This window comes from Musa acuminata, chromosome BXJ1-7 (assembly GCF_036884655.1).
Source record: "Musa acuminata AAA Group cultivar baxijiao chromosome BXJ1-7, Cavendish_Baxijiao_AAA, whole genome shotgun sequence".
Classification (NCBI taxonomy): domain Eukaryota; kingdom Viridiplantae; phylum Streptophyta; class Magnoliopsida; order Zingiberales; family Musaceae; genus Musa; species Musa acuminata.
In genome coordinates, this window is record NC_088333.1 from 10,359,492 (window position 1) to 10,381,943 (window position 22,452).

Genomic DNA, 22,452 nt, shown 5'->3' on the forward strand with positions numbered 1-22,452 from the left:
ATATTCTCTTTGATGGCGTATTTGTTTCTATGAGTCTCTTCTTGCTGTAAATGGATTGTTTCTGTAGTGTATAAGAGATAGGCCCGTTAACTTGAAACTTTATTCTTCACTTTTCCAACGAGAAATACTGGTTCATTTTGGTTTAGCATCTTGGGATTGTCTGATAGTAAACAGTCTGCATGTCTTCATTAACAGTCTGTATTGATTAACTGATTTTAATACGAAATGTAAAATCTCTTTGCACCAAATGCCATGTTAACAAGACATGTAGGGCAGCAATGCAAAATCTACAAGAACTTACTGCATTGGTGCTAAGGAAGGCCAAGTTAGTTTCTACCTAAAGTATTGTCCTGGCAAAGGATGTCTTTAGTATTTGTGGCAACTTTGCATTTGATATATGGGGATAATGATTCTATTTCCATGTTTCACTACCAGTGAAATGAATGGTTATTATTATATGTACAGCAAACTTATTGTGATAGGTGGTGAATATCAAGTTATCACTAAATCTAAAGCTTTGGTGGTTTAGGATATGAAAATGTAGGGGCTATTAGGGCAAATATAATATGCTTTTTTTTCTAGGATATGATAATATGGAAGATAAAATAGAGAGGGAAGAGGAGACAAAAATAATACTTGCATTTACCCCAAGTGCCACACCCCAAGTGCCACATTTAAGTGTTTTGATTTTGAACCCAAGGATTTTAATTTCGAATGCGGGCGGTACATACCGATACATGGACCGCTCACTACCGGGCGGTACCGTTGATCTAGCCCCGTATCGATTGTTATCGCTTGAAACAGGTCGGTAACGATCGATTTCGATCGTCGCCATCCGCTATCGGGCGGTATCAGCCTGGTTGCGGCGAGGGAAGAAGAAGCGTTGAGGGAGAAGGTACTTGAAGAAGAGGGAGAATCGGGAGAACCTCGATGCTTCCCGATCCGACGCCTCCCTCCCTCAACGACCCCGATCCAAGAGGTAATGGAGAGGCGGTGACTCGACTTATTCTTCACCACGTTCTTTGGAGACGTCTGCGGCCTTTGACGTCTTCGCCGAACGCCGCAGATGAGAAGAAAAGTAGGCGACGTTGCTGAGGCAGCGTACGCCTCCTTTTTCTTATATATATATATATATATATATATATGTATATATGTATATATGTATATATGTATATATGTATATATGTATATGTACCGAGCGGGACACCCTGGCGTATCACTCGGTATGCCCGTACTGTATCGTATCAAGCAAAGCTCGAAACATCGATACAGTACGAAATTAAGAACCTTGTTTGAACCAAGGTCTGCCATACTGAAGCGTATCGTCCGTACCGGGCGGTACGTACCTGTCCGACGGGTTACTGGTATGCGGATCGCCTCATACCGTTACAATATTTACTGTAGCACTACTATAGTGCTACAGTAGCATACTGTAGCATTGCTACAGTATGAAAAAAATAAAATTATTCGATACACCAGGGTGTACCGCTCGGTACGCCCTGATGTACCGCCCGGTACATCGGTACCGTACCGTACTGAGCTCGGGTCGAAACACCGATACGGTACGGTACGGTACGACGAACCTTGGTTTGAACCATACGTGCTTCATACATGGGCTATGTAATGACACCATCTTTCTCTTTTTGGAGTAAATCTACGTCCAAATTTGTTAATCTTATGATATATATATATATATATAGGCTGGTTATCAACCTTAAATTCTTTATCTTGTTCCATTTTTATTCTTCTTTTTCTTAGGCATTCTAGGTACATAATGACATTTGAGAAAAACTTAATCAATATAAAAAAAGACTTTTGAAACAAATTCTTTTGTAGTGTAGAAACTCAACTCCAGTTATATGTTTGTGACTGAGAATGCAATATTTGACCCATCAATGATGAGTCCTTATCATTGTTATGGGTGATTGTGTAATGACCTTTAGAATTTAGATTTGCCTTAATAATAAAAAAAATGGCTAAATTGAAAACTTGGGTACTAAGTGGCTCATTTGAGAAGACTCAAACCTTTTCTTGATGTACATCTCTGTGTCTATTTGTAAAAAGACTCCAGTAAAGTTGCCTGCTTCTGGTAGACATGGTGGGATATCAAATCTAATGTAGGGTGATAGCACAAAGGGGCTTTTAGGGCATAGAAAATATATTTGTAGTATTTGATAATGGTGGAAGGGAAATGAAAAAGGGAACCGATATTATTCAAACTCTTTCTGGTTTCTAAATGCTGCCCTTAGGGTGTTGGTCTCACATTAGACATGCCTCATGCATGGGATGGAAACACACTGCCTTCTTTTCTCATGGGAAGAACTACTTTTGCATTTATTTGACTTGTGTTCCCTTTTGCAATATTCTTGATTGGCATGGACTTCTTTCTTTAGAAAAAAATCTTTAGTCAGGCTCAAATTCCATATTTTCTCCCTTTTTTTTGCTTTAATTATCATTGACTCAATTTAGTCATTTTTGGAGAGTATTATATTATTAATTTCCCAACAACTTGAAGAGCTTAGAACCACATGCTCAAAATGTGTAAGTCGTGGAAAACAGTAATAGATCCATGTAACCTTATAAGCCAACAATTTCCCCACTTCTGTTGTGGGACTGTTTGGGATGTCACAATTTCCCCCACTCAAGGTTGTGGGACTATTTGGGATGTTAGAATTTCCCCAATCAAAGCCTGATGTCCATGTCATGATCCATGGGCAGTGCATACCCTGGTAAATGGCTTGTGAGGCCCATCCTAATGGGTGGCTCCATCTCTAATCCCATCCACATTAGTCTTTTCTACTCAAGACCCTCGAAGTGCCTGCCACTAGAACCACTTTGATAACATTTTTGTTACATTTTAGCTTGATTGAATCACTTAAGCACAAGCGAATGGTCATAGACTCATCATGCTATATAAGCCAACATAATCCCACCTCGCTTCCATTTAGTTTCATTTAGGTTTTAACTTTTTAACTTTGGTATAAATACGATTTCTGCTCACTGTATATTCTCCATATACATATATACATATCTTGCCTTTGTTATTATTCTATGCTTATAAATGTCTTGATAATCTTGATAATTATAGACAATTTTATGACAGGATGGGACCTTGGAATCGTTCGTTTACGCCAGATGCAGTTGGCACTGCAGTACTTCAGATCTGATGTAATAGAACAGTAAGATTCTTTTCTTGCATATTATTTTCTTTGGCATAAAATAAAAGTTAAATTGGTTCTGTTGGGATCTAAGATTTTAAGTTGAAATGCAAAATTTGAGGGATTTTCAAACTAAAAAAATATTGTGTAGATTTATGAGTGGCAATCATTTTCAATTGCCTTGGTTTTTTATACCGTTCATTTATAGGTTTTTATTAAATCAACCTCTGCTAATCGCAAAGATTACCTGCAATAGCTACTAACTACTAAATTTAACTACAAAAATCAGCCCAAGAATAACATAAAAATATAATGTCTTATCCAAGATTCGTCGTACCGTACCATACTGGCGTTTCGACCCGGGCTCGGTATGGTACGGTACGGTGTATCGAGCGGTACACCTGATTTCACCGATTTAACCCTCGGAAAATATCTGAAAATTAAAAAAAAGAGTTAGGATAGGGTTTTCAAGTTATAAATAAATATAGTAATAGTATAAGTTTAGCAAAATCAATGTAAATTAGGTAAAAATAGTATCATATATTTTTTTCGGGCTTTGAGGTAGTCTTGTTCGAGGTTCGTATTTCAACCCGTTATAGATTGAAATATCTACAGAAAAATTAGTTGAATTGTTAGACTATTTTGTTATAATATAAACTCTAAAATTCAAATGAATTAAATTATAACATATCTAGATATATCTGATTGTTGATTTTACCACCAAAACGAACGACGGGCCTCCATGGGTGGTGCACCGGGGTCCTCGATCCGATACATATCAATATAATATGTTTGTTGGACCCAATCATGAAATTGATCCCATGACATAGTGTATTGGTACACCGTGTGCCATTGATGCATCAATGTGGTGCTGATCGTAGACTAATCGTCATGAATCATATTTGTTCGAGGTAGCTCTTGAGGCATATATTGGTGCTGTTCTATATCATGCTGTTGCTCAGAGAAGGATGACCAACTATCACCATACTGTTGTTGCCCGTATAATTATCCATAATATGATGAGCCTCTTTCTGTGTCTATATCATGTATGATCTGTCGCATTTGTTCATATTCATCCATTGCCTTCCCCTTCCCCTTCCCCTTCCGCACATAAACTTGACCAGTACCTTGTCGAGTTCCATGATCTGAATCTTGAGTGGCATGTGTAAAATATTGCTCCTCAGTCCATTCACCACTCTCAAGTTGTGTAGACGAGACCAACGACTGCCCGGCATCACCGCCATCATTTGTCGAGGCACTGCTGTCCGTGTTGTTGTCATGTCTCTGGACCGAGCGAGAAAGAGAATGTGATTGTGAAGGTGTCTCGTCGTCCGACTCGATTCTTTCCAACGATGCAAATGATGCTATTGCCTTCCCCTTTGCCTTTGCACGTTGGGCGGACGAGTGTGACCGTTGGGTGTCGGTAGTTCCTCTAGCAGTTTGACTCCTACCATGTTGTAATCGAGGGAGATTTTTCACCTGTTGGGGTTGTGCTTCTTCTTCTTCCATTGCCTCGGTGATAAAACGTGAAGGATGCTGAGGATCTCCCACCTCATCAAGTAGAGGATCCTCTTGGTTCTCTACTGCTTCAACCCAATCTAACATTGGCTCTGAATCTTCGTTGTAGAATTGGAGGTCAATGGGATCAATATCTGATTTCTCTGACTCCTTATCCAACTCAGCACATCGCAATTTTAGCTGTATGTTATAATGGACATATACTAGTTTCTCTAACCGTCTGTAGGAGAGTCTATTGCGGACCTTCGTATGAATCAATGCAAATGTTGACCAATTACGTTTGCAACCACTAGATGTTGGCTGTGAAAGTACACGAACGACAATCTTCCTTAAATGTGGTGCATCGCCTTTAAATTGTAGCCACCACTCGACTGCAAAAAGATATAAATAAGATTTTATTAGCATAACAAATAATTAACATTAAATATAATTGATAATCAATATGCATAACTTTTCCTTACCAGGATCCATAGTGTAACGACACGATACAGCTACAACGTCGGAGAATGAACCAACTGTTTCTCGAAATAATCAACCCTCCATAAGAGCATCAGTTGCCTTGGTTATGTTTGGCAAGAGCCGATATATAACATCTCGTAGTGTCGTTAGGAAATTATTTTGCGTTCTGAGAGCATATCGATATTGAATTGTCGGGTTTAGATAATACGCTGCAAAACATAATTTTGTTAGTATGATTTTTTATTATCTAAATAATAATAAATTAAATTATTCTGAATATGAATTTATCTGCATTATGGATATCTTGATCCATATGAACTTTGGTCCGACGATCAATGATTCGTACGTATTGGTCGGCTTTAAAATCATCTTTGAATGCTTTCCTGACCTCCTCTCTTATTGAAATCAGCATATATTTAAGATACGGCATCTGTGGACGCTTGTCCATATCGACCTTACGGAGGACAATATAAAGTGGTTCTACATCTTTTATGATTTCTGCTATAGTCTCCCAAAATCTAGAGGAAAGAATGGCTTTTTCTATCTTCTTTCCATCGCTCAATTTCGAATATCTTGATTCAGACCACTCTTGTGAGCTAGCCATTGCCTTCAAGCCATGCCTTTTTTACCGTAATGATTTTAATGCAATAAAATTGGTAGCAAATCGAGTAATTCCAGGTCGAAGTATCTCACCGTTTACATACTTTTGCATTAATGCGTGGACCCAATGATGATTATATATAAACTTTGTAATTGATTGTGCTCGAGCTACACATTTCTTGACCGAATTCAACTCACCAATATCCTTCAGCATTAGATCTATGCAATGAGCTGCACATAGAGTCCAAAACAAAGTTTTTCTTTTTTCCATCAATTGCAAACTAGCCTTTTTGAAATTCGCTCCATTGTCGGTTATTATTTGGACAACATACTGTGGTCCAATCTCCTCTACCATAGTGTCCATCAAGCTCTCAATGTAGTTTGCATCTTGGATCTTTTCAGTAGCATTAACGGACTTATGAAACACCACTCTTCTATTGCAATAAACAAGAAAGTTGATGATACTCATTCTTGTTGGTCCTGTCCAATTGTCACACATCAATGTCACCCCATATTCGTCCCATTGCCTCTTGAAGGATTTGATCCAATCCTTTAGTTTTGCTACCTCCTCATCTAAGTATACGCCGTAAATCTCCTTCGGTGTTGGAGGTTGGATCCCCGTGCCAGACTTTTGAATAGAAGAGATCATGCTATGATAATATGGACCTTGGGCTGTGTTGGCTGGAATCCTATGAAAGTTGAACCATTTTGAGATTGCCTTCCCAATATCCCATTTTTTTTTCTTTTGTGTATGCATCGTCAATCCGTGTCTGTTTCGTTGTTTGTGGGGGATAGGCTTGCGAATCAATATCAACAATATCTGGTGCAGACCTCCTGCCAAGACCTCTCATAAAACCACGGAGTCCACCATACCTCATGTTACTAGTTCGGCCTAACTGAGAAGGAGTAGTTGGTTGCCTCATGCTGGTTGACCTCTGGATTCCACTACCACTGCCATGCTCCAATTGTGAGTCAGGTCGTCGATGTCGCATTGCTTCATCGATCGTATACTTATGCTCCAATGATGCATGAATCCCAGCTGTGAGATCCGGGTCGACTTCATCGTCGTAACCCTCATACTGATCATAAACTGGTTCCTGTGTAGCCCTATGATATTCTTCCTTAACTCTTGTCTTCTTTTTTAATGTATCTTCCTTTGCTTGTTTAAGCTTGCTTTGAAATAATTTACGGATCTCCGTTGGAATGTTCTTGCATTTTGCAACATCAAGATACCCACCTGTCAAATGCATTTTCACTCGAGTTATTCCTCTACCCTTATCAATGTAGTCACAATAAATACATTGTCAATGATGACGGTTTCCATCTAGCTTTCGGGCATGAACGCATGAATCATCATGTGACTGTTTTTTTGGAGCCATGATCCTACCAAATTTAAATCAAATAAATTATAAAGTATAAACATATTAAATTGATCAAATATCGATCATAAATCACTAATCGCAATATTAAGTCATTTTATTAAAACATAACTAATCATATTTTATTATCATAAATATGTTACATGCATAAAAGAAGTATTAAAATCATTAGATACATTAATTACGTGATTAATATAGTTAATTTTTCACTAATCATTTCTCTTTCAACGTTATAAACATGACAAACATCCTAATAGGTATTAAAGATATTGGATTGACATAAAATCGAATAAATTTCGATTAAATCATCATTAAAATGACTAATCACAGTATTAAATAATTTTAATAAAAAATAATTAAACTTATTTTACCATCATATATATGTTAAACACATAAAAGAAACATTAAATATGTAATTTTAATCCAATATGATTCAAATTATAATAAAATCATCATTTATCTATACTAATTATATGATTAATATAGCTATTTTTCACTAATTACTTCTCTTTCACCACTATAAACATGACAAATACCTTAATAGGTATTAAAGACATTAAATTTATATAAAATCAAACAATTACTTCTCTTTCAACATTATAAACATGACAAACACCCTAATAGGTATTAAAGATATTGGATTGACATAAAATCGAATAAATTTCGATTAAATCATCATTAAAATGACTAATCACAGTATTAAATAACTTTAATAAAACATAATTAAATTTATTTTACCATCATATATATGTTAAACACATAAAAGAAACATTAAATATGTAATTTTAATCTAATATGATTCAAATTATGATAAAATCATCATTTATCTACACTAATTATACGATTAATATAGCTAATTTTTTACTAATTACTTCTCTTTCACCACTATAAACATGGCAAATACCCTAATAGGTATTAAAGACATTGAATTGATATAAAATCGAACAAATTTTGATTAAATCATCATTAAAATAACTAATCGCAGTATTAAATAACTTTAATAAAACTTAATTAAACTTATTTTACTATCATAAATATTATTCATGATGAAACACACTAATCATAATCTTAAATATCTTAATTACTCTCTAATTAAAGAAAACGAATACATACCTATTGATTAGAAAGTTCTTCCTCTTAATCTTCCCAAATTAGCCTTGATTAATTCACAAATCGTTGTTTTATAGAGTTTAGGAGAGAAAAAAAAAGTTTGAGAGAGAGTTTAAGAGAGTATAATGAAATAGGGGAGAGAAGAATGGTTTAAATAGGAGGAGAAAAGGGAATTGACCGTTGGAGCACTGTAGCACTGCTACAGTGCGGTTTCGACCGTTACCGAGTGGTACTGGATGGTAACGGTCAAAATCGATCGTTACCGAGTGGTATCGGGCGGTACCGAGTGGTGCCGGGAGGTAACGGTCGAAATTTCGATCGTTACCGCCCGATATTGCCCCGTATCATCTGATACGGGGGTTTTTGGGGCGTACCGCCCGGTAGCGGGCGGTCCGCGTACCGGTAGCCTTTCAGACCGGTACATACCGTAGTTGTCATTGTTTATGTTGAAACCCATCTCCAAATCCTTCCAAAAATGTCCATCTATTGTTTTTATTGGAATAAAACCCTGACCATGCATCTCGAGGTTGGAAATTACATGCTGGATTCTATGTTGTGAAGTCAGCTAGATGTTGACTTGATTGACTCAGGTCCAATTAAGTCTGATGGTGTTAGTGATATGGCCACTATATTGACTAAATTGTTGTTCCAAGAATTTGTAGATTCTGCTTACAGTTCTACTTACTTCCCTCTGTTGGTGTTAGTGATATTCTCCCTTTTGGCTTTTACTTTATCATCTTTTTTCCTTCATTCCCTTCATTTTCCATGTCTTGCTTGTTTAATGTTTGGGATATCTCCTTGATTCACTCATCTATTTGGGTGCAGTTTATGTAATGCTAAAAAAGATATTGTCACTTTTATTTTATAATTCAAGTTTAAAGGCATTGCTTTTCTTCGTTTGATATCTTTACTATGGGTGTTTAGGGTGTTTTTAATTTGACACACATTTTATTCATTTTGTGGGTACTTACTGTTTTTTAAACTTCTGAAAATCTTTCCCACATGTTTATTATTATTTTTGCCACCTCTAATTTGTGAAATGCAAAGTTAAATTCATTGCCTAATCCTAAATGCTGAACTTATAACTATGCTTATAACTTTATTGTCTATTATATAGATGCTTTTCCTTAAGATTTTAGCTTCCTGTTATTGTTTCTGTTGTAGGCTTTTAGTAGTAAGCTTTTCCAAACCTTTCCCACATGTTATCTTCTTTTTTTTTCCTTCTCCCCTCTAAAGTGTGAAGTGTGAACTTCAATTTGTTGTCATATCCTAAGCACTGAACCTATAACTATGGTTATAATTGTATTGTATAATATTGATGTTTTCCCTTAGGATTATAGCTTCATTTTAGAGTTTCTGTTGTAGGCTATGGTTAATGCTATTGCTCCTACTCATTCAATGGTTGATGACTTTGTTTCTTTGGCAATACAGTAGCTGAAGTAATCCTTGTAGTTTCTTCTTGAGTTTTTATAATATTTCAAGGGAAATTAACTTCCTCAATTTATTTATGTATCAGTGAATTTTATATCTTGTGATGCTATTTTTCCTTATTAGCTTATCTTTTTTATGAGTATAACCTTTTATGTCAAATTGTTAAGATCAACTTCTGTTCTGATACTTCTTAGCAAACATATCTTTGTCTAAACCTGGTCCAATAACTTACCCGCTAACTTAATGAGCCTAGACCGGTAGTCCTGAACTGCTTAAACTAATAATGGCAATCATCTCACTCTCGGACTAAAATGGGTGTCACAATCTGTCCCATTTATGGCTTGATGTCTTTGCCAAATTCCAAAATCAAACTCCCAGCTTAGTGGTGGCTTCATGTTTAGATGTCCCAACAACCCATCCATGGGTAGTCTTTTCCTACTTATAAATATCATCATGCCAAATGCAAGGTCTGGTCTAATATCATTTATCATGATATGTCATGATGGAACAGCCAACACATTACCTTGATAAGCCTGAACTACTAGCGTCAAAATGTTTAAGCCCAAGTTTATGATATTAGATCCATCTAACCTTTTAAATCATATTAAACCCCCTGCTATTTCCAATGTGTGACTAAACTGGAGTGTTATGTTTTTTCTTTATGCTTTGCTAAAAAAAAGGAACCTGTAAGTTGTATTAGAACATTCCAAATTTCAGGTGCCACATGCAGTGTCACACTTACAATCATGGCATTAGATAGTTTATGCTGATGGTTTGTGGTAAATTATGCTTAGTTGAACCTGAATGTCTCAGATTCTAGAGCATGGACAAAATTGCGATGGTATCATTGTTATTCAGCTTTCTTGAACCTGGGTCTATATTTAATTTGCAGATCTTTGGATATGCTCATGGATGTTAATCTGGCAGAAGAAGGAATCTTGCAGTTGCTGTTTGTTTCTGTTCACCAGATATGTAGTAGTGTTGGTAGGGATACTGATCTAGCTTTAGTATCGAGGTATGCTTTCTTTTCTATATCAATGCAGTTGTTTCTTTTCAGAAAGCTTGGTGTTTTATGATTGATACATCAGTTTGTCATGTTTATTTTATGCTTTCTGTCAGTGAATTTGTTCTTAATTTTTTTGGCTATGTCTATCTTGCATTTGTTCCTTCAGAAACAGTTGGATGGAATTAGATTATACTGTAGGAGGATGGAACTAGATTCTACTGTAGGATATGGATTCAACGTTTGCTAGTTTGTTCTCAAAAGGGAAGAGTTGTCCACTGGATTCTGGTTCATCCAGATTCTTTAGCATTTTTTCCAATTAAGAATGTTACAAGACTCGTCCACCAATGATTTCTTTATATTTTACTTTCTTGATGGCTTGAGGTGGATTGTACAATTCTTTTATTTTGTTTGACTAAAGATGGTTGACAAGTCTTATACAAAAATGTTTATTGGCATAATGTTGATTAAAAATATCATAAAAAATTCTTATCATAATATTTTTTTAGCCCTTGTGGGTAGCTTCTTGTAATACTATTAGTCTATGTTCTTTACTGGTCTTTAAAACACTAGTTTTTGCAGGGTGTATGGTGGTGAGAACAGTTGCTAAATCTGCTTGGCAATTCCCTCAATTTTTTTCTACCTTTTCAATTCATCAATGACTTAGCACTGTTACAGGTTGCTGGCTCTTGCTGCTCGCTTTGCAATTAAAGTGATTCAACGATATGGTCTTTTGACTCTAAAGAAGGATTTCATGCTTGATCTTGGAAAAGAATCTGGAATATCTCAGCTGCAGACGAAATTGAAAATGCAAAAAATAGATGATGTTGGCAATTTGACAAGGCTTTATGAGATGGCATTCTATTTGGAGGTTATAAGAGAATTACAGAGTCGACTGATTCCAAAGATCAGAAGACCAGGGAAAGTGGTATGATGCTTAATTTTACCAGTGAATTTGGGTGTAAGATGTGCTCTTTTTGATTTTCTTTGTAGTGATTTTGATCATTTTGTTGTTATTTTGCAGCCGGCAGATAGTAGAGATACAACAGGTGTGGTAGATAATGGTGCAATGCAGGATGAGTCCCCTCTTTCAATTGTTCCTACGGATAATGTGTCATCTCAGCAGATGGAAACTTTGGAACTGCAGATTAAGGAAGAATCTGCCCCCAATGTTCCTGGGTTGTTATTTGATAATGCTAGTACTTTACAGCTGGTTGAATCTTCTGCAAATATGGTTGAAATGGATGAATTTTATGCTCGTGAGGCTGGTGCCCTGCAAAAAAGAAACCTGATTCCTCTGGAAAATCCCAAGGATATGATTACACGATGGTATGCTGACACTTTTGATCTAACAACTATTGTGAAAGATGCTTTACATGCCGGTCGTCTCCCTTTGGCGGTTCTTCAGCTGCATCTACAGCATCAGAAGGAGTTGGGATCTGAGGAGCCTCATGATACTTTTAGTGAAGTTTGTGATATTGGTAAAAATATTGCATATGATCTGTTTTTAAAGGTAAGATACGTGTCATCTTAGAACTAGTTATTTGCAACTTAGTCCATGTGTTTATAACTAAAAATTAACAGGGGGAAAGTGGGCTAGCTGTGGCAACATTCCAACAACTCGGGGAGGATGTAGAAGCTGTTCTTCGACAATTGTTATTTGGTACTGTAAGGCGATCACTTCGGGCACGAATTGCAGAAGAAATGAAGATATATGGATATTTGAGGACAAACGAATTAAAGATAATGGAGAAAATATCCCTTATTGAGGTTTGCATTTGTAACTCATCTGCAAAATTTCTTCTTTTTGTACTTGTGTTAGACTTTGTGTAACTCCTGACATTCTTTTCATTTCATAATGAATCATTTTTATACTAAATTGGTGAAGAGACTATATTCGAGCAGTAGCTTCTGGAGAACATTTCATGAGAGGCGGAAAAGCATATATGATACTACCCCTGCTGATACTTCAGAAGCAGATAACCTGACATTGGGTTTTCGTGTAAGTGACTGTTTTACAATTCAATGCGGTGATATCGATGGAGTTGTCATTGGTTCCTGGGTAAACATTGATAATGGTTCTGCCGCTTCTGCTGATGATGAAGATAAAGGACTTCTTACGTATTGGGCCTGTGCAGCTGTCTGGTCTGATGCATGGGACCAAAGAACTGTGGATCGTGTAAGTTACAGGCTCTTTTTATTGAGTAGTTTAGCAGGATAAGATCTTTCATGTGCTTTTCTTTTGGAGAACTGTAATGTTTTTAATGTTACAACTTGGAGGTCTGATGACTCTGATCTGAATTTGTTATTGATTATTGGAGTCTTGTGTTGAATTTATATCAGGCAATCTATCTGTCTCCTTGTAAATTGGTCTTTTTCATCAGTAAAATTGGATCATGGTGTCTTATAGGTAGGATGGACATTGTCTTCTTGCTTTTACTAAGATGACATGTGCATGGTGGAAGTTTCAAGAGTTCTTTATATAGGTATCTTGCAATTTTAGATACTTCTGAGAGTACAGCTCGGAACTTTGTTTCTGTAAGCAAGATGGTTGTGGTATAGTGGTAGAACGAAACATGTGTAATGGATTGATCAAATGCACTTATTACCATCTACTTGCATTTAGTTATGTGTGTGGACATAATAGCATATGGTATAAATGAAGAAAACTACCCTAGCTAGCAAGTGCCGACCAGTGTTGAAATGTGCTAACTTGTGGCCAGTCTGTGTTGGCCAGTATAGGGTGTGTGCAACTGCCAATCTCCGTGATATCGCGTCATTCCAGAAAGATGGTGGCACTTTTGTACCTTTGCATGACAATCAGTTCAATTTAGTGAGGAAACAATTTGATTGGTGTTCATACAATTATCCAAAACATTTAAAATGAATTAATGTCTTTTGTTGTCTTGTTAAATTTGTTTCAGGCTTTCTTTGTTAACTTGCATTAGGATCCTTTGCTTGTGATGTTCTACCATTTGCTCACCATGTTAGTCCTCAGAGAGGGGTTGTTTTGACCTTGGGTTTCTTCTCATTATTGTACTTTAATTGCACAGTGAAGCGAGTTGCATTTTGAAGACATTCAAATTTTCTTTTGTGATATTCTTGTTTTTGATGGTTGGTGTAATACATCTGCCAAGTTTAAGTTTGTATTCTGATGTAAAAAATCGAGCAATCTTATTTAATTTCTTATGATGTTTCCTACTAACTTCACTTCTATCACACAAAATTTAGAATGTTTAATTCTTTTGTATTACTTGGATCATTATTCATGTAAAATGTCTGTTTCTTATGTTCAGCTTTCCCCTGTCACTGAATGCTTTTCATTCTGTCAAAACTTTGCCATTATTTATGGAGTGTCTGATATCAACGTGTTATGTAAAAATTCTTGTCTTCTATAACGAAACTTTTTGCAAGCTTGAAGCAACAAGACTCTTTTTATGCAGATAGTGCTTGATCAATGTGTAGAAGAGGGAGTTGATATACCATGGGAATCACAATTTGAATATCATGTGTCTCACAGTGACCTGGAGGAGATCTACCAGCTTTTCAATTGCCTTCCATCATCTTTATTGTTAGAAGGGTCTCTTAGAATTAATTTAGGTTCATATGTTGCTGCAACTGATGCATCCAATGAGAAGATCCCTGACTGTGCCATATATATTTGCTCTGCCGAAGATTTGGAGCCAGTTTCTATGGATGTTCCACATGTTAAAATCTTCAAGTTTTCTGCCGTTAATATGTGCTCATCATGGTTACGAATGTTTGTAGAAGAGGAACTTGCAAAGAAATATATTTTTCTGAAAGAGTGCTGGCAAAGTACTGCTGAGCTCGTGCCACTTCTTGCCCGTGCAGGCTTGTTAATCTGTACATCTAAGACATATCTGATGGATAAGTTTTCTGATAGTTCGCTTGACTTGGACATAGTGAACAATTGTAAAAAGTCTCATAAGGACATTGCAGAAGCCTTTCATAAACTAGTTATACATCACTGTGTGCAATACAATTTGCCATACCTTTTGGATTATTATCTTGATCATCATGATCTGCTTCAGGATTACCATTCTCTGTGTACCCTACAGCAACCTGCAGTAAGTTTTCCATAGAAGAGTGTAGGCTGATGTTTTCCATATGAGAGATTGTCAGATTGGCTGCTATCATTTTCTTATGAATTGTTATATTGGTTATATATATTGTTTTTCCAATGTATACTATAATTATTAGTCATCTTCTCTGTAATTTATTTAGTTGTGATTAAACTTGTAAAATTGGATATTAGAACTATAGTCACCTAGTAAGTAGAGAGTAACAATTATTAACCTCTGATTGGTGATTACTATAATTGCCTGTTTCTACTTGGCAAAAAAGGTAACAATGAGATGTTTGAGCAGAAACATCAATAATTGACTAGTGAGTTTGTTAAACTCAGGAAATTGTGTGGATTATTTTACTTGTAATTTAATTATTAACCAACCATTAGAACTTCTTACTTGTAAGTCAGAAAATATTTTGTTGGCAATTAGTCATCATGTTATGATCTTTCCTGACATTGTTTGTTAAGTAGTTTCATATTTTTATTTCTCATGAAAAAATAAGGCATTTCACACTGTCAATTTTTGATGTAATTTTCTTCATTACTGTTTTGAGGTAGAGGGTGGGCCTTGGTGTTATGTTGAGGTTGCTACTTGGTGGTCTAGGTGATCAGGGTTTGGGTGTTGAAAACTCTCTTTCTGTAAGAGCAAGACTGCATATATTGACTCGCCTTGCATCTACATTGGTGGGAGCCTATTGAGCCATCTAGTGGTTGTTTGAGATACAGAACAATATGCTTACAGAATATTTGCATGATAGCAGGACTACAGGAGCTAAGCCTGTGGCACACTCTACGTTAGATAGTGTTGACTTGTGGTATATAAGCTGTGTAACGATCTTGTATTTATTGAATTAAAACAATGTTAATCTAGTTGAATTTGGCCTTATGTACATTGGGCATGTTTCTCTTTTCTTTAGAACTTTTATTCCCGAGCAGTACTGTTATCTGAAGAAAAAGAAACATCTATGACCAAGATTAAACTGGTTTTTATGAAATCTGCAGATTAATAAATTCAATGTATATTTTTATCCTATACTTATTTGTCATAAGCAAAATGTCACTTGAAGAAAAAAACTCCTCATTTCTATTTTGTTTCAAGTCATATAGTTCCTAGTTTATTTTGAAGGTCGCAGAAAATTTAGGTTTTTTAGGCATTTCACAGACTAAAAGATTTGGGTAATAAATGACTATTTTTTGGCTAATTCTGAATGATATTATGCCTTTCAGGGAAACTGCCATTGGGCAAATTGGTTGCTGACTTCTAGAATTAAAGGCTGTGAATATGAAGCATCATTTTACAATGCCCGTTCAAATTTATCTCGACAAGCAGCCTCTGACAGCAAGCTAAGTGTACTAGAGATTGATGAGATAATACATACTGTTGATGATATGGCTGAAGGGGGAGGAGAGATGGCTGCTCTTGCTACTCTAATGTATGCAGCTGCACCAATGCAGAAGTGTCTTTGTACTGGTAGCGTGAATAGAAATAGTAGCTCTTCTTTTCAGTGTACATTAGAGAATCTGAGGCCTGGTCTGCAGCCGTTTCCTACTCTTTGGCGGACACTTTTAGCCTTTTGCTTTGGACAAGATGCAAATGGTTATCCATTCAGTTACGCAGCTAGTATTAGTAATAGTAAGTTCTTTCATCTCTTCCTGTGTGCTCTTTGCCTTTTTAATTGTTTTATATCCACTCTTTTCTTCTATTATTTTGGAAAGTAGTATTCTTCTGATCAACATTGGGGAAAAAACCTTTCTCTAGTACTTGGAAAGTCAGCATTCTCAGACTATTTGAGTTGGCGCATCAGTCTCTTCTTGTCAGCTGGAGGTGATACTTCATTAGAACAGATGCTGCCATGCTGTCTTCCAAAATCTGTCAGAAAATTGATTAAAACATTTGTTCAGGTATTTTGTCTTTTTATTTCATTTCTTATTTAATATCCTAATGTATTCAGGATGTGTAGTTCTTTGTTTTGGTTAGGAACTTGATAAACTTCTGAAATTGATAATTTTTAGAGTTACATAGGACTAATACCGGAACATATTGCCTGGTACGATTGATATGTAAATATCAGACAGTTCATATTGGCATGGATTGTTGTACTGCCCACAACGATATGAAACAGATGGTACATACTGGTCCGAGCATGGGTTGGTACATAGCCACTCGTTCCAATTCCATAAAAATAATAAAAAATCAAAAATAGCGATGAGGCCATTCAACTTGGCATTAAAAAAAGGAAAAAATCTAAAATAGAAATTAGAGCTCATGAACGCAAGCTCTATTCTCGTGTTCAATGCTGCTGACATTGCCGTTGCCACTAGTATTGCTTTGTTGTGGCATTCCTTCTTCCTAGGTGTGCTCCCATCTTTTCTCCTCTTCTTCCTTTTTCTTTCTCCTCCACCATTTCTTTCTTCCTCCACTATTTCCTCTTCTTCCTTCTTCCTTCTTCCTTCCTCCTATGTTCCTCCACTGACCCTTCCTCTTCTTCCTCTCTTTTTTCCTCTTCGAAGCACTGTAATGTACCAATATACCATGTGTTGGTATACTAGTACTGATCGGTATGTACCAGTTCGATAGATCACCGAAATGGGTCCAGTACCTGAAATGGTGATTCTTGCATATTGGTCCAACTGGTCTTTGAAACCTCGAACCCTTCATATCCTTAGCTATTGGCTTTTACATTTATTATGTAAATTTTTGTCTCTCCCTTTGATATTAATTATTTATTATGTAAATATTGCTTGAACTTTCATGTTTGTCATGTGTTGACTCTGAAACACCATGGCTCTGGTATCTAAATAATGCTCTTTAGACTGTTGAGACGTCTATTTGATGAACCATGTAACAAAGTTGTAATTTTTCCAGAGACAATATATTATTGTTTTTTTTTTTCTGACTCCATTTTTTACGTTGCAAGTAGTTTCTCTCCGTCTATGTATCATTTTGAGTATAAATCATATTCATGTGTTGTCCAACAAAAGGATGTATAATTTTTTTTCCTGTTAATAACATTAGGTCTTAGCTATGGCATGTAGTTTTTTTCCATCTTACAATCTTCTTAGAATATGCATATTTCTGTCCATCCATTTCTCCTCTTACATAGACTGATTAAATTTCACATCATCAGGGTCCTATTGGATGGCAGTCATTATCAGATTTTGGGACTGATATAGAACCCTTTCTCTTCATGGACACTCGAGCTGTAAATGCAAATTGGAATGGTGGGCTTAGTGCTGTATCTTGGGAAGCGTCCATCCAAAAAAGCATTGAAGAGGAACTTTATTCTTCAGTTGAGGTATTTTATGAAATGACAACTTATGTTGTAATTGATACATATGTTGTATAGATGTATGTGTTTAATATGCATGAGAGATGACTACATGCTTAGATCCACAAGTGCTACTTTGTTTAGAATATTTTGCTTTGGTAAAGTCATCCAGTAGTCTGATATTGAGAAAGTAGGAGTAATGTTGAAGTAACACAATTGTTGTAAAGTACTTGCATCTGTGATCTGGACACAAAAAAGGACCTAAGTGATCTGGGATGTCTTTGGACTGAATTCAAGGGCCATAAGATCTGGGGTAGGATCATAAAGTTTATACTGTGGATAATATGATCATTTGATTGCATGACCTAAATTCTTCATGCTGTTAAATTCTAGCACAAAGAGGATATGCACTTTATCTCTTTTGACATTGATTTCTTTCACTATTTGACTGACCAGTTATTCATTAATGGGTTTACAAGGAATAAGGAAGCAAGTTATCATATCCCATCTCGGTCTATCAGTTGGACCAATACAATAGTTCCAATATGCTGGTGATACCAGCTGGTACCATTCAGGGAAACAAAGAAAATAATGTATATTTGTTTTGTTGTCAGCCTTTAACTACATATATAAATTCTGATAAAAAAATTATCATATAGAAATAGTGTGATAGAAAACTATATTACATCATTGGTAATATACTTGCTTTTCTTAAAATTCTAGGGCCCACATGGCTTTTGACATTGACAAATTTTAATGGTTTCTTGTATTAATTAACTCGGTTGCAAGATGCTACCATGTCATGCTATGAAGTGCCATGCCATTCTGTTGGTCATGAGACATGGAACTAACTGGTAAAAATGGCCTTTTTCATCAATCTTTGCCTTCAGTCTGGATCTTTATACCTGAATAGTATGCCCATTTTATTGGCCGTGATGAATGGATCAGCTGGGATTCAAGCATTGACCTTGTGCTCCATACAAGTAGTTCATTAATTTTCATCATTATGAATGGTTAAGACCTACCTGATAGGAAAGCAGATGCTGTTCTCACAATTGTTCTATATAAAGTTTGAAGGTATTAGAGTTTATAACTAACTATATAAGCGGTCTTATTTATATATAGTATGTGTAAATATATATGTGAGGTTTTATTGTACTGAATATTGAGACTAAGCCATGTTCCATTTTTCCTTCTTGTACTTCCCTAATATCCTCCAAAATCTTTCTCTTGAATCTCTTTTTAAAGAATGGAACTTTAAGTTTTTTACCGGTACTGGATACATCTCAGGCATCGATTCTCATGTGATACTCAATATATGCTTGACATATACTTCATTTGGTTATCAGCTTTTCAATAAGCAGGTTCTTTGTGGATATTTTAGAGATGCTTGGAGATATTTTTAGAGGTCCTTTTAATGGTTACAAAATTGAAAGTTGACTTTAGGTTCGTTAATTTTTAGATCATTTGTCTGAGAAATAACAGATTTAAAGTCATGACTTTAGCCTTATTTTATCTTACAATTTTATTGAAGTTTATAAATTCTCATATCATACATTCTGTGAAAGTTTATTGAAGATGAACAAGCTAAGAATGTTAGCTTACTTGGTATTACCCTATGGGATAATAAGCTATTGTGTTATGGAGTGGATGGAACCCAATGTTAAGCCATTGTTGCTTGCTGTCGTTTCGGGTACATTCCCTCCTTTTCTCCTTTCCTAACTCCTCTTCTTCCTCCACTGGTTCCTGTTCTTCCCTCCTCTTCCTCCTTCCTCCTCTTTGGTATGTACCGTGTATCGACATGTATTGATCAGTACGTACCCATCTGAAGATTCTCAACTGTGACCGAAACAGCCTAGAGGCACGGTACAATGTTCCTTGCTTACGACATCCACTCTCTTATAATTCCTCTCTTCTCTAATACTCAATTAGAGCTAAAGGCTATTCCATACTGGCCGCATCTTGGTATCAGAAATATTGCATGAATTCCATGTAATAATATGAGAAAACATTATATATGCATCCCAGCGATAACTTATCCATTTCAGACAATCCAACTCAAGTACTTCTGCAGGATTTGTACCAATCCTTTTATAAGGCTGCTCCAGCATCCTTTCGTGCATGAAAGGATTGTTTCATTTCTTGCGTGAAAGGACTTGACTTCATATGAGATTTGTCTGAAATGAAAATGCTGGTTGTTAGGATTCAAGTATATATTTTCCGATATTGTGATATGGGATATATGTAATCCCTCCGTTATTGCGACACTGCCAATATGGAATAGACTGTGGAGCTTTATCGAGACACAATCGACATGGAATAGATTGTGGATGTTGTAAAAGAAAGTGGCTATACAAGGATTCGTAAGTGGATATATGACATGGAATAGACATGGCTCCGGTGAAATTTAAAGAGGTGAATTGTAAGAGGAAGTGAATGTTGTAACTTGTAAGTAGGTTTCCTGATCTTGAGAGTTAAATAGAGAGAGGATATACAAGGATTTGTTTCAGTATATGAATTCTGTATGCTCCAAAACATTTTATTCTCCAGCTAATAACCCAAAAATACATAAACTTTCATTGACATAAACGCAAAAGAATTCTTTTAATATTTGAATTCCTTATCCCTCTAACAATCTTGTCATCCAAGTGATAATCCATTACTTACCATCCAAGAAATACTTCCATTCACATTGATCTTGGATTTATTTCTGGTTTATATTATTCCTTCACAAGGATGTCAGACCCTTAAGTAGGGAGATTGTAATCCCATATTGGAAGTCAGAAAGGACTTGATGAGTTTACAAGGGATATATAGAACTACTACCATTAATTTGGATGTATTTTGAGGACGTCATACCTTAAGTAGGGAAGATTGTAATATCCCAATTTAATCCTATGTTGGAAGTTGGATAAGACTGGAATGAATTTACGAGGGATAGATAGAACTACTACCATCAATTTGGGCTTAAAATTTTGGGCTAGTGGTTCAGGATTTAACAAGTTAATGACTGAATTGTCTCATCGAGCCATGTTGTGATAGGTACTATGGCACAATGTTGTAGCATGAGATTGCTTGATTATCTTTCATTTAAGAGATATTAGATATCTAGACTAGTTAAAAATCTAACTTAGATTGAAATTTCGGACACTAGTAGTAGTAGCTCTATATGTATGAGACATTACAAAATTGGGAACCTCCAAGAGCTTGGCTGATCTTTTTATTTTTTATCACAATAAAGTCAGCTTATTTTATATGTCACTCTTCTAGCTTTATTTCATAATTTAGACTTCTAGTTAATACCTTCCAGAATCTTGTTCTCTTCTTTTTGACTAGAGAAGCGCATGGTAGAGGCAAACATTCTAACATAGAAGCCTAGGTGTATGTCAAGATCTAGTGGAAACGTTTCATTTAAATTTTTTCTTACTGTATATCTTGTCATATTCTATATTGTCTTATAGAAAATTGTCATATCAGAGTATCGGTGTTGGACATTTTGCCGACACCTATAAGGTAGTCTACTCTAACTAAAATTTTAATTGTAGATAAGAGAACTTTAATTCTTCATAAATCAGTTGACTCATTAGTAGGTGTAAATGAAATGCAGTTTTTACTTGTCTCTTGTTAACAACAGGCAATTTATGTATTTGTTTGTTAAACTAGTCTTTTATGAGAGAGATAGATGAGTAGTAGTAGTTATCAAATATCTTTATTTCATGTGTTCTTGCAGGCAAAAATAGGTAGTTGATGAAGGATTTAAATTATAGTCTGGTACCATTTTTAGCAACCACATAGTATCATTTAATAAAAAAGAAAAAAGATGAATGGTTGTGAATCAATATTGAGCTATATGACTGGTAAATACCCATCCATACTGAATGTTATTATTAAAATTTGAAACTAATGGCTGGTATCACTCCTGATGGTACCTTCATTTTTGATATAATGATGAACCCTGCCATAAAAATATGGGGCAACTGCAACAACCTTTCTGTCACAATGTATGTTAAATAAATAACAAAATATCAAATTAGTATTACTGAGTAGCTTTGCAGTTTTTACTAAGATGTAGTTGTAATCTATATGCTATGCAGGAAAATTGGTTCTGCCGAAATATTAGCACGTTAAATCAGGCTTATTCTCATAGCATTCAATGAATTCTGTTTGTCTGAGCCTGTTTCAGATGAAGGTCAATTCTGTAATTTATAATGATATACCATAAATAACTCTTTTATGCAATGCATTTATTGTCCGATCCACCATCCAAGCTGACTGGTGGCTGGAAGGTTACATGGCTGTATACCTCTGTGAACAGTTGGTGGAGCCAGAATGCCTCCAGCTTCAAAAGAAAAAGAATGGAAAAGTTAAGAAAAAACCCTAACCTTGTTGATCTGCATCAGAATTGGTATTGATCTTTGACGAGAAATACCTCGGT

General features: G+C 35.7%; 1 protein-coding gene across 3 annotated transcripts in view; it reads left to right on the forward strand.

The window, feature by feature from the left end:
* Positions 1 to 22,452, forward strand: part of LOC135678740 (uncharacterized) — a 36,697-nt gene that overhangs the window by 4,712 nt on the left and 9,533 nt on the right. For all 3 annotated transcript variants that reach the window (XM_065191867.1, XM_065191868.1, XM_065191869.1), the window contains exons 4-13: positions 3,104 to 3,179; positions 10,548 to 10,670; positions 11,337 to 11,586; positions 11,683 to 12,171; positions 12,243 to 12,428; positions 12,547 to 12,837; positions 14,102 to 14,746; positions 15,976 to 16,381; positions 16,508 to 16,650; positions 17,877 to 18,044. In XM_065191867.1, the coding sequence (XP_065047939.1) occupies positions 3,104 to 3,179; positions 10,548 to 10,670; positions 11,337 to 11,586; positions 11,683 to 12,171; positions 12,243 to 12,428; positions 12,547 to 12,837; positions 14,102 to 14,746; positions 15,976 to 16,381; positions 16,508 to 16,650; positions 17,877 to 18,044 (2,777 nt within the window). The remainder of the gene's footprint in view (positions 1 to 3,103; positions 3,180 to 10,547; positions 10,671 to 11,336; positions 11,587 to 11,682; positions 12,172 to 12,242; positions 12,429 to 12,546; positions 12,838 to 14,101; positions 14,747 to 15,975; positions 16,382 to 16,507; positions 16,651 to 17,876; positions 18,045 to 22,452) is intronic.